Genomic DNA, 13,635 nt, shown 5'->3' on the forward strand with positions numbered 1-13,635 from the left:
TTTTAAAAAGACTAACAACAAAGGGTAACAAAGAATAGAGTTGAATGTTAACCGAGGAGAATGAATCATACAGCAATTGAGGCAAAGAGAGAGAGAGAGAGAGACAGCAGAGGGAAAATCAGGGCCGTCTTTATGCCTTCAGCCATAAGGCCAACATGCCACTTCTTCGGAGAGCTACTTTATGATATCTGCTGGTAACTCGCTCTTTGCAGTTGTCTCTTTGCATCCGTCTCTCCTCCTTGTCTCTCATCATTTTTCTGTCTTCTCCTCGCATATTTCTCTGCCCGTGTCTGTTAGTCTGACACAGTTTTTTCAGTGATACTTCTGCCTCACCCCCTTGTCTCATCCTGTCTGTCCTCTCTGTCAGTCATATCTTCTGTCAGTGACAGAAGTGATGGTCATGATGTGAGAGAGCCTGCTGCTGCCATCCAATCTGCTCTCTCCTCACCACCAACACTTGTTCTAGGAGCTCACACAGAAGATCTAGTATTAGTCATCCAAATTAAGTCATTAAAGGTAAACTCAGGAGTGCACAGGCAGAACAGGTAAACTCCACACAGAACAGAATGACACAAAAATGCTAACTACATCACCAATGTGTGGCTCCCCCATCCACATGGTGCTGTGATGTGCATCTCACAAAGTTATTTCACATAAGTTGTTTTTTAATATATCAAGTAGAATTAATGGAATCCAGATGAAATAAAAGGAAATCATAAACGTTATTGCTGCAGAGGTTGCTGAAACTCACTAACACTTTCAAATGAAAGCCTCTCACTGGAATCTCTCAACAAATGCCTGCTATTCTTGGAGGTCTTGTAGACATACAATTTGTAACTCACTCATAGTTCAACTCGGTTCATTTTGCCTTGAGTTTGTTTATAAGTATTACATCTTTTCTTCTCTTCAGGGAAGAGTGAGGGTTAGGATTTTTTCATAATACCCTTTTTGCATGTTTCGACTGCATTCTTTGTCAGAAATGTCGTCCAGTAGTTGATGACGTGTTTTTATATCAGTTAGTATTACGGACACATCATCCACCAACACTGAATGAGATTTCTTTAAAAGAAAATGTATTGAAACAATCTGACTTGAATGAAGAGAAGAAAAGAGAAAATCCTTATGAAACGTATTACTTGTCATGAGACAAGCAGTGTGTAGGGTGACTGTGAGTTCAAAGTTAATCAAACATGCTTCACTCTCAGGGGAGACGAGGCAGCTGCGATATGCAAAGATTTGTTACGTTCCGTCAGGTCTGCACAAATCATTAAGAGAGTGTTACATTTTTCTGAAGAAGGATGCATGTGTACACTGGAGGGATGACTTTAACCAGAGGAATTGGCTCATCATTAAAAAGGTACCCTTACAAGAATGTGCTTGTGCCATTATGAGTCGCTCTTTACCTGTCAGTCAAAGGAGTGATGACAAGCCGTTCAGTGCACCCCAAGAATTCATTCTGGTAGACAAAGCCCACATCTGTGATGTTGATGATCATCTTGTCAGAGTCCTCATTGAAGTAGAAGCGGCACTGCTTCAACCACTCAAAATCACTGGTGCTTTTGACATGCAGCCGACACTGGGAGGAGAAAGAGTGAAATCATGACAGAAAAGGAGTGATAAAGGAAGAGAGGAAGAGAGAGGAGGAGACATTTATATTTTAAAGAGAGAAAAGGTTTAAGATGGTAAGGGTGAAAATGAGAAGTTGCAGGATGCCATTCAGGAGATGATGGAAGATGAGAGATGAAAGTGGGATAAAAGGGGCAAGCAGGTGAAGGGCAGAATTCATGAGGGGGCATTGGATGGTGGGAAAGTTCCATTAAAAAGGTGGAGAAAGAAGGAGTCATAGGTAGGGGTATGGTGAAAGAGCAGAGGTGACAGGCCACAAGATGAAAAATGCCATGAAAGGAAGGAAAAGAAACAAACACCAAGCCAAATGGTAAGAAGCAGTCCAACAAGAAACAGGGAGGAAGAACAGATGGGGAGAAATAATGATTATGAGAAGAGAAAAAACAGTGACAAAAAACACAAGGGGAAAAGAAATTAATGACTTCACACCTGTGCAATAATCTCACACACAATGCGACAAACCTGAGAGTGAGAAATAAAACATAAAAACATTAACTTCATGACAAACTCCCTGTACCTTTTAACATTTGAAATTGCCAAATACCTAATCCCACATCATTAAAGAGTCTATTGATTATGAATTTGTGTGTGCTCACTGCATAGCCTCTGTCTGAAGTGGAGTTTCAAAGAGAGCCCTTTTTTCCTGAGTGTAACTTGACTGCCATCAAAATACTTTGGACAACTTTTGAAAGAACTAAGAGAGCTCTTTGCAGTAAACACATTTGTTATTCACAGCCGGAGAGAGTCTGCATATTAAACGTGTTTTACAAAGTGGTCGCTATCTTAAACTGATGAGTCTGGATGTACATCTGAGCAGAAATTGCAAAAAGTGGGTGTATGTGCTTGTTCACGACACACTGAGCTGTACCAGTATTTGTGTTTTGAGTTTGTGTTTTTAATTTTTATGTAAAACTTAAACTGAACCTCTGGGAATCATGGTTGTTGAAGTGTACTACCAATTCTTCACTACTGCTCACATAACACTTTCATATCTCTTGCACATTAGACTTTTTATAGTGTGGGATGATGACTGACAATTCATCGGCATCAGAAATTAAAGGATTCCTTCAATTAAAAGCTGATTTAATTCAATTTGTACCGCTGCAGTATTTATTTCCTCTGAATGAGACACAGCGTGTCAGCAATGTCTGATGGGATGGCTTTTAAGTTTGTTTGATTTTTTTTAATAGTCAATAATTTGCTCACCAGCTCATCAAATATGTCTCTCTGATGAACATGGATAGTGATGAGGGTCTCATATTTGGTCCTCTCCACAGCCTCCAAGTCTCTTGTGGTCATGTCAATCAGTGTGTTCAGCAGATCCAGGAAGAGCTGGTTGGTTTTAGCCATGATACGCCGGTCATATCGGGCATTGGTCAGAGCCTCCTCTGAGTCTCTTGTCCACATCATCTGGATACCCAGCAACCCAACCTAGATCAAAGACAGCAATATCTGGGACTTACACCATGGCCTGATGTTTGGCATAAAATAACAACCTTTAAAAATGTAACTGCAAGTTGAAGATTTACAGTTTGGAATCCAGGTTACACCTACTTGAGCTGGGAAGGAATTGAGGAAGTCAACGAGCTGGAAGCCAGAGTCCTGGATGGCCAGAGCAGCTTGTCGAATCACCAGGTGCAACGACCTCTGAGATTCTTTTAGTAGACCATTTAGCCACACTTCCACATTTCCTTCTGCTGTGACCGGACGGTCCAGCTCGAGAGTTTCCCCCTCTCGAGACGACACAGCCAGAATACGGTCATATATCTGAGAAAGGAGAAATTTTAATCCTGGTAATAAACAGTGGTTGTATTTTCATATTCATTATATTCTGGTAATGATTGAAAATGTGTATAAATGCATATTCTATAATTGGTAAGCAAGATCATCATCAACTTTCCTAATTTATTGCATTCTGACATAAAAAAAAAAAAAAAGTTACTTAAACATCCTGCAAGACCGAACGTCTGTGACAAACAATTTAACATTAAAGCAAGTAGCTCAATGTAAAATTCACCTTGTCATGGAATCGAACACATTTGATGTTGTCAAAGACATTGAGAAGGTGGGCTTGGATGGTGTGGGAGTCAGAGGCCTGTCCCAGGATCTCCAGCAAAGCCGGATCAGACACAAAGAAGAAACGAGGAAATAGCAAGCGCTTCTTCTCCAAATAACTTCAAGATAAAAAAACAAACAAAAACAAAAACAAAAGAACAAACAAATAAAACCTGATCATTTACTGGCTTATAGCTGCAGACAAACATGACATCAAAGTGGGAAGCTTCAGAGTTTAACAGAATTGAAAAGTGTGAACAATTGGTGGATGGAGATTCTCCACAAGGAACTTCTATATTGCTCTAAAGTAGTGGGGTTATCAATATTTTAGCCCACGGCACTCACCCTGTCAGCGACTTCTGGCAGATCTCGAGCTGTTCAAGGAGGTGAGGAAGCAGCTGTCCCATGGTCTCGTCTCCCACACAAGACTGGACCACATTGGGCATTTCATGGGCTCGCATCATTATCTTCACCCATGATTTGTCAATGTTAGAGAAGCGCTTTGCCTCCTAAAGATTATAAAGTCATTTGATCAATCCCAACATCAGAGGCTTTATTATTGTACTGAAAAAATAAACTGGTGTGGAAATTATTCATTTGGTTGTTTATTTCTAAAGATTTAATGCATTATCAGAGATGTTTCTTTTCTGAACAGACCATAAACTACAGGCAGAATGAAATGTGTGATAATTATTAAAATGATTAAGGACATCATTGTCTTACATTACACAAAATGTCAGTGACACTATTTTAGAGTTCAAAGGTCACAGACTTGATAAAAGACATACATGGGATCAATTCTCCATGCAATACTCTACCTTAGGTAGCTGTTTAGCAATGTCTCCACCCACAAAAACAGCTTCCAGATAGATCCAAAGGTTCTGGACAGTCATCCAGTGTTCGATTATGTCAGTTGTGTTTGAGAGATTCTGCACCCACTTCTGAATTTGGGCTTTAAACGGAGTGTTGTACCTGAGGGACAAATTGGTATGCAATCACTAAATTTAGACACATTAGTGGGGGGGGCATTGACAGGAGACAGGTCAGTCTGATTACATGCATTAGGCCAGCAGCAGTGTTGTACAATCATGTAGCGCCACAGTCCTGAATATTTTATATACATTCTCTTGCACCAAGTGTGCTCAGTGATGAAACTTTCAATAGAGTTAGGAGTTTTGGGTCAAGCAAGACTTGTTCTTATCAGATTGCTGTCACTGATACCCATGTGGCAACTATACTATATACCTGTTGCTCATAAGAGAGCCTAAAATCATTAGGCTGTCCTCCATGCTTGTGATGATCTCTGATGTGCTGTCTCCTCTCAGTAGCAGCTCTCCACGGGTTTTAAAGGTGGCAAATGTGAACATCTTGTTGTCCCACTCAGCAATCACTTGCTTCAGCTTTTGCTCAATGTCACGTTCTTTCACAGCACTGATACAGATGTCCTAAAGAAAACAAAATAAAAGCTAAATATGACATTTTGCTTTTGAAAAAAATTGTTCAACTCATTCAAACTAATGTGAGAGTTTCAGTTGATATGAAAGCTTCACTCATCTATCTAATGCTAATGTTATCACACCCTGAACCAGGATTTGGTCCCTCTCATATTTTAACTTTAGCCTCAAAAATATGAGGAAAAATGTAAATAACATTTAGAAGAAGTGTTAATAAGCTATTAACAACTTATTATATATAAATAAGACAAAAGTCTATTTAAGAAATTATACTCTTAGATCTACGGATTTCCTCCAACCAATCTGTCATATTGAGAGCAAGATTTTTTTTCATTGTTTTGAAACCCTACTGTCATGTCAGACAGCGCTACATCTCCTTTCTGAAAGGAATGTAACAGTTTACTTAATCTCATCAAGTAGGTAGAAAGTTTTTCATCTTTATTTTGATATGCATATCTGAATTTGATGAGAATGGCAAAATGAACTCTCAGAGGTACCACACACTGTTCCCCAAACTGGCTATATATACAGTATATGTGGATTTTAAAAATAATCTAAAATATTTCATATTCACTATAAGTGAATTATGCACTTAATCAAAAACAGCTTACTATTCAATCTTACCTCAATTTCCTCTTTATACTTGAGTAGAGGAGCCTCCATGATGTTTCTCAACTTGAATGTTTCCGTTTCCACCTCAAATATATGCCCAGTAACCTGCACCCAGAGATCACAAACTAAACACCTTGAAATAATATAAATATGAACTGCAATCATTTTGTTTTACCAACCTCAGTAATTCTCTTCCAGTGACGTGTCATCATTGCTTTGTTAGTCATGAGTTCCAGCAGGGGACAGCACTCACTGAATTCATCAATGGTTTTCTTCAGGTCCAGGAAGGCCTGCCACTCCTTCAGGGCACGAGGGAGCTTGCGGCATCTGGTAGTTGATGGAGAGAAAAAACCTCACACTTAGCTTTAAATGCTTATCAAGGAAGGGGTATCTTCTCATTCTGCAGCTGAAAGTCAGAAACAGAATTTGTCTTCATTCAGAAGTGAGAATGAGTTTGTCCACTTGGGATATTGTTGGCAAAAAATCTATCAAAATGAAAGAAAATTGCGAAATAAATAGGACAAAGCATAATTTTACAGTACAGTACATTTCATGACAAACAATTCCATGGAGATATTGCAAGGATAAGGAGAAAAAGAATTATAGAATAAAAAATATAGAAGTGTTTAGGAAAATGGAATATTCATAAATGGGAATGAAACCATTATTATTTTTGACAGCTGAGTGCTTGAAAAGATGTTTAATGTGTGTTCTATAATTTAAGCACTGTTGGCCAGACACTTTAAATGAGTGAGAAACAGTTTTTTAAAATCCCGCATGGTAACACCAAGGTCTGAAATTAATAGGCTTAAATTGACCTAACTGCATCTGTAAGATTTTATATTTAATTGTTTGATTAGAAATCAAATTTTGTTTACAAACGGCTGTGAAGCAAACAGTAAAATGCCCTCAAAGTTTGTTCAAGGATTCTTGAATCCAATATCATCTTTGACAATCAAGTAATATTTTCATCCCACATGAAACACAGTTCAGAAGTTCAGGTATCAGAGTTGTTGTGCAGTGTTCCAAAGCCTAAAACAATCCATTAGGAACTGACAGACAGAATGTATGCCAGAGGAAGAACTTGTCCCTTCATTCTAACCTCTTATGTCAACACATGTACCCCTTGTGATTACTAACTGCTTCTAACCTTGAACCACTTTGTTACTATCAGGGAAAACAAGAAGTGAAACTTTTCACTCTCTTCTAGTTTAAATTCTTTAGCTTGCACTCACTGAACCTTTTTTCTCTGTCAAAGAAAAAAAAGAGGAGGAGGACAAAAGCTCGATTGTTATTAAAATGGAAATAATCATGCAATCCATAATGAAAAATATCTCAGCAACTCCTTATGTAGTCTTCAGGGCATGGACTCACAAATGAAAACTAGTTCACTTTTTTTTAAGCATTCAAATACTTTCATTATTGTTTCATCAGAGTCCCTCTGCAGCAGCATGACAACTTGATCTGTATGTACAACAACTACTTCTTCAGTTCACTCTTCTGTTGTTTGTTACAGGCTCAACAGGGAGTGTGTGTGATCTTTCCACGAACCACAATTGAGAACAGCTCTGCCAAAAAAAAAAAAGAAGCTGTTTGCATTACATGGAAACATGGTTAGTCACAAATAAACTGACTAACCTTGTCTGGAAGTCCAGCAGCTCATTATTGATCTTCTCAATGTGGATGTCAGCCCAAAGAATGTCATAGTAACCATTAACCGTTTCAATGACGTTGTTGTAAAGGCCATACAGTTTTTGCAGCAGAGTCAGCTGCTTCCTAATCTCCAACAGCTGAGGGTGTTGGGTAACAGGCAACCCGAACAGTTCCTCTCCACCTGTGTAGGTGATGTATTTCCTAAATAGGTTGTCAAATCGGTTCTGGGGGAAAAAACAGAAACAAAATTCTGTTCAGAATTGGGGAATATAATTACATGAAATTATTCTTGCATTATGCTCATATTAAGTAATTGTTACTTCCAGCCATTGCATAGTTGAAGCAAATGAAATCATATTTTAAATTAATAATATCAACTCAATCAGTTCTCAGGTCAATTACAAATAGAGTTCCTTATAGACAAGAAAACAATCAATAACATACCTGGAACATAATGAGTCGATCACTAGCATCCTGAGGAGCTAATCCTACCACCATGGGACCATCCTACAGAAGAGAAACACGTCAATTGTTAAACATATGTCTCTATCCCTCTACAATACCTATGTGTCCTCTAAGCTAAATAAACAAAATTTCTGTATCTGTATGTCTATCACTCTGTTTTATCTTTACCTTGTCGTAATCATGGTAAAAGTATTGGCAGTCCTCAAGAAATGTCTCCACATTGCTGACCAGTTCTCCTCTGAAGTTGGGCTGCAGAGACACCAGCTCATTCTGCACCTCTGTGCTCCGGGACAGGAGCTTTTCCCAGGTGTAACGCAGAGTGTCCACCTTATCTGCCTCTTCTTTGGCCACCATCAGTTCATATTTGTGGAGCATGGCATAGGACTCCTTTGTGGGGAAAAAAGAACTAAGATGTTAAATAATCCTCCTGACATTAAGTGATCCCTTTATTGTCACAAATGAATTGTCAAATAAAGGTATTGATTACTGAAGTGAAAACTATTTTAAAAAAAACACACACACAATATAAACTCTCTGCATAAGAGACGTGAGACTGTGCTGTACCTCTACAGGCCCAACTAGAAAATCAATAGAGATTTGGTGCTCTCTGATTTCTTTGAGTGCCGCCATGGCGATCCGGATGTCGTCCAGATCTTTGATCTGTCGATTCAGCTTCTTTCCTGCTTCATCTATGAAAGCAAATATTTGCTCCATCTCCGAGCGATATTTCCTGTTACATGCAAGTCCATAATCCACAATCCAATTCTTGGTTTCAGCAGTGAGGGACATCTTCAGGGATGCTAGCACGAAGTAAGACGCAGAGATATTCAGAGACTTTACCAGTTGGCTGGAAGTCATGTTGACACCAGTTCTAGAGTTCTAACTAACCTGTGAACAGGGCCAGGGCTCCAACGATCATGTACTCCAGCTCAGAGTTTATCTCCAGCTCCAGATCTCGATAGAAGAGGATCTGAGTCTCAAACTCAGACAGCAGAGGACTTCCCTCGACAAATCTATTAAAAACAAACAAAATACAAATGAGTGAAGGATTGGCATACTGGTCTTCTCATACTTGAATATCATTCATGAGGTTCAATGTACTTCCGCATGGTGTCTTCTCGGTCCTTTCTCCAGATGTGATGGTAACGGCTAAAACGTTCTAGGGAGGTTACTATTTCCTACATGATTAAAAAAAACACAAGTAAATAGGAATTTAATAGCTTATTAATGTGGCATGCTTTTTGAATTCCAACATGAGAAAATTTCTTTTGTTAAAACATGAGAAGATTTAAATAAAAGTGTTGCTATTGTCTGTTTTATTTACAGTGACCGATAGAACATAACAGAAAAAAGTGAATTAAAACATATTAGACAGGCTTCTGACAGATTCTGATGAATCTGATCATATGCACAATTCTTTCTAATACCATATAAATAGAGAATTTATAAGTAAATCGGTTGCGATATTCTGTACCTTTTTGGTGGAGATGATGGAGGTGCCAAGAACAGATACAAGTTTGACTATCTCCTTATTCTCAGACACACTCTTGTAGTAATTTCTGACTTGGAATGGGATAGCCTGGATCACTGATGCTGAAATATCTGAGGTGCTGCCATCTAGAAAGGAGCAGAATGATTGTTGTGACAAGCAGCAGGCATCTAAACATTGAAAACGTTCAGCTTGTTGCACTAAATCCCTTAAAAATGGATTCAAAAATGAGCAGATAGGCCCCACAAAATTGTCTTTTCGTGATATTCTATAATATATTGGTTAATATGAAATATATAAAAAAGTAACCCTTGAGGTTTCCTTTTTAAATTATTGCAGTTGTCAGGAAAGTGGCTGATTCTTTCAAAAAATGCTGATACTAAATTAAAAGTTTATGTTCTTTGCATCCAAGAGCCTTTGATCACTCATTGTTAGGTATTTTAATTAAAGGGCTGCTTTACTTGAATGCAATTTCCAGTTTCTTTCCTTCCACAGCCCCTTAAAAAATAATGCATACGTTTTATATAGTGCTTTTCAGGTCACTCAAAGACTTTACATTGCATTATTCATTCACTCCATACTGGATGGTGTCAAACTACATATATAGTCACAGCTGCCCTGGGGCAGACTTGCAGATGCGAGGCTGCCAAACTGCGCCATCTGCCCCTCCGACCACCACTGACCACTCACTCTCTCACTGCATCCACCCAGGCAGTTTGGGGTTTAGTGTCTTGCCCAAGAGGCAGGCAGAGATGGTAATCAAAGCTGCAACCTTCCGATTGAGAGACGACTGTTCTACCAACAAAGCCATGCAGCTAAATGTTTTACTTGTTGTCATTTGATGTGGCCACTTTGCTTTAGGGCTATATGATTGAATAATAAAGATGATATGCACTTTTCAAAATGGACAATTTGAATTTAAAACAAATCCAACTCATTGCTGTTCAGAGTAAAAGTTGTGTTTCCGTCCAGTTATACCGGCCAGGCTCCTGTATGTTGTTGCTCCATCCTCGGATTCACTCTCCGAACTGTCTTGCTCGAGAGCCGCCATACGTCTCTCATTCATTTTTCTCTGAAAAAACCCAAAACAAAACAAATGTAAAATGGGACTTCATAGATTGCTGATCCCCTCACCTGTTTTATATATTTGAAGTAGTGATGAAACTCACCTTCGAGATCCTTTCTTTGCTCCACTGGCTGACTCCTTTGCTGACACTGACGACACACTCCACGGCCCGGTTGAGCGCCTGCTGGACTTCCTCCAGAGCTGGAATTATGGCAATGTTCGGGATGGACAGGGTCACATCCAGTCTGAAGATTGCCTGCTGACCACTGCTCTTGCCATGGCTCGGAGAATCACTCTCGCCTACAGGGGGGAGAGTATGGTGGCTCTGATGCAATTTGAACTATAAAGACTGACATTTGACTTGCTCAAAACAGAATGGTGGCAAATTATTTCCTTGGTATTTTCAGTATTTTCATCTTTTTGAAAGGTGTCTTTATTGATAGTTTTTGTGTCTTTCAAATCAAACTGGGCAATATCTGGCCATGAAAATAATGCGTTTTTAATTGTTGTTTTGAGAGAGTGGTCATACTGGGTTCTTGCCACCAATCGTGTGTGACACATTATTATAAACAAGAAACAAGACACACTTTAACTGTAAACAGGATTATGGCTCACCTAAGAAATGCACTAATGAGGAGGTATGTATGCGCTTGCGGAGCATCTCCAGGGTGTTGCGTGTTACTCTGAGCAAAGCATCCACATTTCGGTGATTGAAGTATGAGAGCAGCTCCTGGGCTTCCTCCTCCATCACTTCCATCAAGTCCCTCTTCTTCTTCTTTTTCATTAGAGGCGAGGAAGCACTGATGCTAGCAGGATTTATCAGTGTGTTTCTGGAGAAAAGGCGTCCTTCTGAACGTCCCTCCTCTTCACCTGAGAGGGCGACACGATTTAAATTAGATTTTTTAATTAACAGTTCCCCTGGGTTTGTTGTAAAGCTATTAATAAGTGAGCTCTATTCAATCTCGTCATCAAAGTCGTATGCGAAAATAGTAATGTCATTTATGACACATTTTAACCTGGTCACTTATTGCAAATTGATTGCATTGTGTTTGATCTTGAAAAGAAAATTGTCAGAATACCTTCACTGTCAATGTGGTCAATGGTTTTGCTTTCAGTGCAACTTTCCTCTTCGACTTTGTCAACCTCTTCTTTTTGACTGTGGTCAAACTCCAGCAGCATGTTGATCAGTTCATTTGCAGCCTCCTCCACGAGTGAGCTCTTCACATGGAGATTTTGGGCTTGTTTGATACACAGATCCTATACACATATTCAAAGATAGAAGAGAATGTCCATTATTGAATAGAAAATACAGTTTTATAGGCAGCAAGACTATCATAGCTGACTATTCTTATCAATGTACCTTGGTAGTATGAACAAATGTGTCACAGGTGACTGGTTCATCCTCTGGCAGAACACAGAGTGTGGCTGAACTCATCTCCTGCAGCACGGCATCTATCCTAAACTCAAGCAAGTCATTCACCCGGTCCAACAGCAGCTCCAGGTCAACTAATGATGCAGAAAAACATAAGAAAGTGAGAGATACATATGGACTCAGCATACATTTTTTTTTTTTTTTTTTTTACTTAAGAAGGAAAATAATTTTTCTAAAAGACTTGCTCATGAGAACTAGTGAATCCATTATGTAAATCCATTATGCAAATGTCATCACATGCCAACTGTGCTGACTTGCAGGATGTTTTAAGTGTCAGCATGCGAGACATTGATCACACAGGAGTTTTTATTGCTTACCCAATGCTTTGTCAATGTGGCTGAGATACTTCTCTATGTTCAGAGATGTCCAGTTAAGGGAGGTCAACCCTGGCTGTATCGCCTCATCCACCTGCCAACAAAGTGATGTATGGGGTGATGATGCACTTTGTATGGTAGCTGGCATGCACATCGTTTCATTCTGACAGAGATTCATGAGCCAGAAAAAAAAGCTTGCTTTACAAAAATGCAACACGGTTATTTACAGATACTTCATAATGATTAAGGTCAGCAAAGTATATTTTTTTCCCCCACGATCCACCAGAAATTGCTCCTCGACACAGATATAAACACAAATCAGTCTTACTTTGGCTACATGCGGTGTGGTCAGCTGTTCAAAAGCACTCTGGATCTTTGCCCTCACTCTTTTGTTCTCACTTAGCATGAGCTAGAACAGAAAGCATGTTAACACAATTCATATACAGTGTGTGTGTGTGTGTGTGTGTGTGTGTGTGTGTGTGTGTGTGTGTGTGTGTGTGTGTGTGTGTGTGTGTGTGTGTGTGTGTGTGTGTGTGTGTGTGTGTATATATTTTTTTTTTTTTTTTTTTTTTTTTTTTTTTTTTTTACCTATAAAATCCTTTAGAAGTCATAAAACAGTTACCATTTTAGAGTTCGTTGCGATCTCTTTTGTATAAGATAAACCTATTTTTAGTTTTGATAGTTTATATGGTCACCTGTAATGTCCTGTAGTTCTTCTTGAAGATTTCCTGCTTCTGTTGTAGCAATGCAGCAAAAGGAGGGATTTCCAGACCCATTCTTGTCATGCAGTTCACCTCTCTAATCTGAGTCAGAATCTCTGGATCAAAGTTTACAAACAGTTCCCCTGTCTCTGGAGACCGGACCAGCAGGGAGGCCTGCAGGCCCACCCTGGCTTCTTCCATCTGTGAAGAATTTATCATGTTATAAAGTTGGACCAACTAATCCTCACCCTAAAAAGTGTGCGTGTTGGGGGGGGGGGGGGGGGGGTTGTATTATGTATTCCAAATCCCAAGTTGTGTGACCTTTTTCATCCAGTTGTGATGGTAGAGCATTTCAAACTCCAAGAGGACCCTTGCTACTCTGTTGAAGTTCCTGATGATCTTTTTGGCCTCTGGTGTGGAAAGTACTCCAGGATGCTACATGGATTGTTGGACAAAGAAATACTGCATGATTTGGGAGAAAGTCACTGTCACCAATTAAACAAATACAATCCAAGATATAGACTGCTGTACCTGCTGAAAGAGATCCATCGGACCTTCAATTTGCCTGTACAGCTGTCGCACCCACATAATACGACCTGCTACTGGAGGCAAGTCCCTGCTGATGGGGGGGTCCAGTTTCTGCTTCAGGTATATGCGGGAAACCATTTCAATGTCCCGGCCATAATTCTGCAGAATGCACTGATACCTCTCATCAATACCAAGATCTGGGATTCCCAATCTATTTTCAGTGAATGCAGAAACACAAGT

The 13,635-nt window shown here is 39.4% G+C and overlaps 1 protein-coding gene across 1 annotated transcript in view; it reads right to left on the reverse strand.

The window, feature by feature from the left end:
- dnah5 (dynein, axonemal, heavy chain 5) overlaps nt 1-13,635 on the reverse strand; it is a gene marked incomplete at both ends in the record, with an annotated part of 81,487 nt that overhangs the window by 53,302 nt on the left and 14,550 nt on the right. Inside the window, 26 exons of the mRNA XM_080500616.1 lie at nt 1,404-1,576; nt 2,833-3,057; nt 3,181-3,393; nt 3,644-3,800; nt 4,027-4,190; nt 4,500-4,653; nt 4,927-5,126; nt 5,760-5,852; nt 5,927-6,074; nt 7,386-7,624; nt 7,845-7,907; nt 8,034-8,252; nt 8,430-8,665; nt 8,754-8,878; nt 8,967-9,043; nt 9,340-9,482; nt 10,333-10,426; nt 10,524-10,720; nt 11,036-11,290; nt 11,500-11,677; nt 11,781-11,926; nt 12,170-12,260; nt 12,495-12,575; nt 12,862-13,068; nt 13,189-13,302; nt 13,399-13,606. Of these exons, the coding sequence (XP_080356742.1) occupies nt 1,404-1,576; nt 2,833-3,057; nt 3,181-3,393; nt 3,644-3,800; nt 4,027-4,190; nt 4,500-4,653; nt 4,927-5,126; nt 5,760-5,852; nt 5,927-6,074; nt 7,386-7,624; nt 7,845-7,907; nt 8,034-8,252; nt 8,430-8,665; nt 8,754-8,878; nt 8,967-9,043; nt 9,340-9,482; nt 10,333-10,426; nt 10,524-10,720; nt 11,036-11,290; nt 11,500-11,677; nt 11,781-11,926; nt 12,170-12,260; nt 12,495-12,575; nt 12,862-13,068; nt 13,189-13,302; nt 13,399-13,606 (4,200 nt within the window). The remainder of the gene's footprint in view (nt 1-1,403; nt 1,577-2,832; nt 3,058-3,180; nt 3,394-3,643; nt 3,801-4,026; nt 4,191-4,499; nt 4,654-4,926; nt 5,127-5,759; nt 5,853-5,926; nt 6,075-7,385; nt 7,625-7,844; nt 7,908-8,033; nt 8,253-8,429; nt 8,666-8,753; nt 8,879-8,966; nt 9,044-9,339; nt 9,483-10,332; nt 10,427-10,523; nt 10,721-11,035; nt 11,291-11,499; nt 11,678-11,780; nt 11,927-12,169; nt 12,261-12,494; nt 12,576-12,861; nt 13,069-13,188; nt 13,303-13,398; nt 13,607-13,635) is intronic.

Source organism: Blennius ocellaris, assembly GCF_963422515.1.
Source record: "Blennius ocellaris genome assembly, chromosome: 8".
In the NCBI taxonomy this organism is placed as follows: domain Eukaryota; kingdom Metazoa; phylum Chordata; class Actinopteri; order Blenniiformes; family Blenniidae; genus Blennius; species Blennius ocellaris.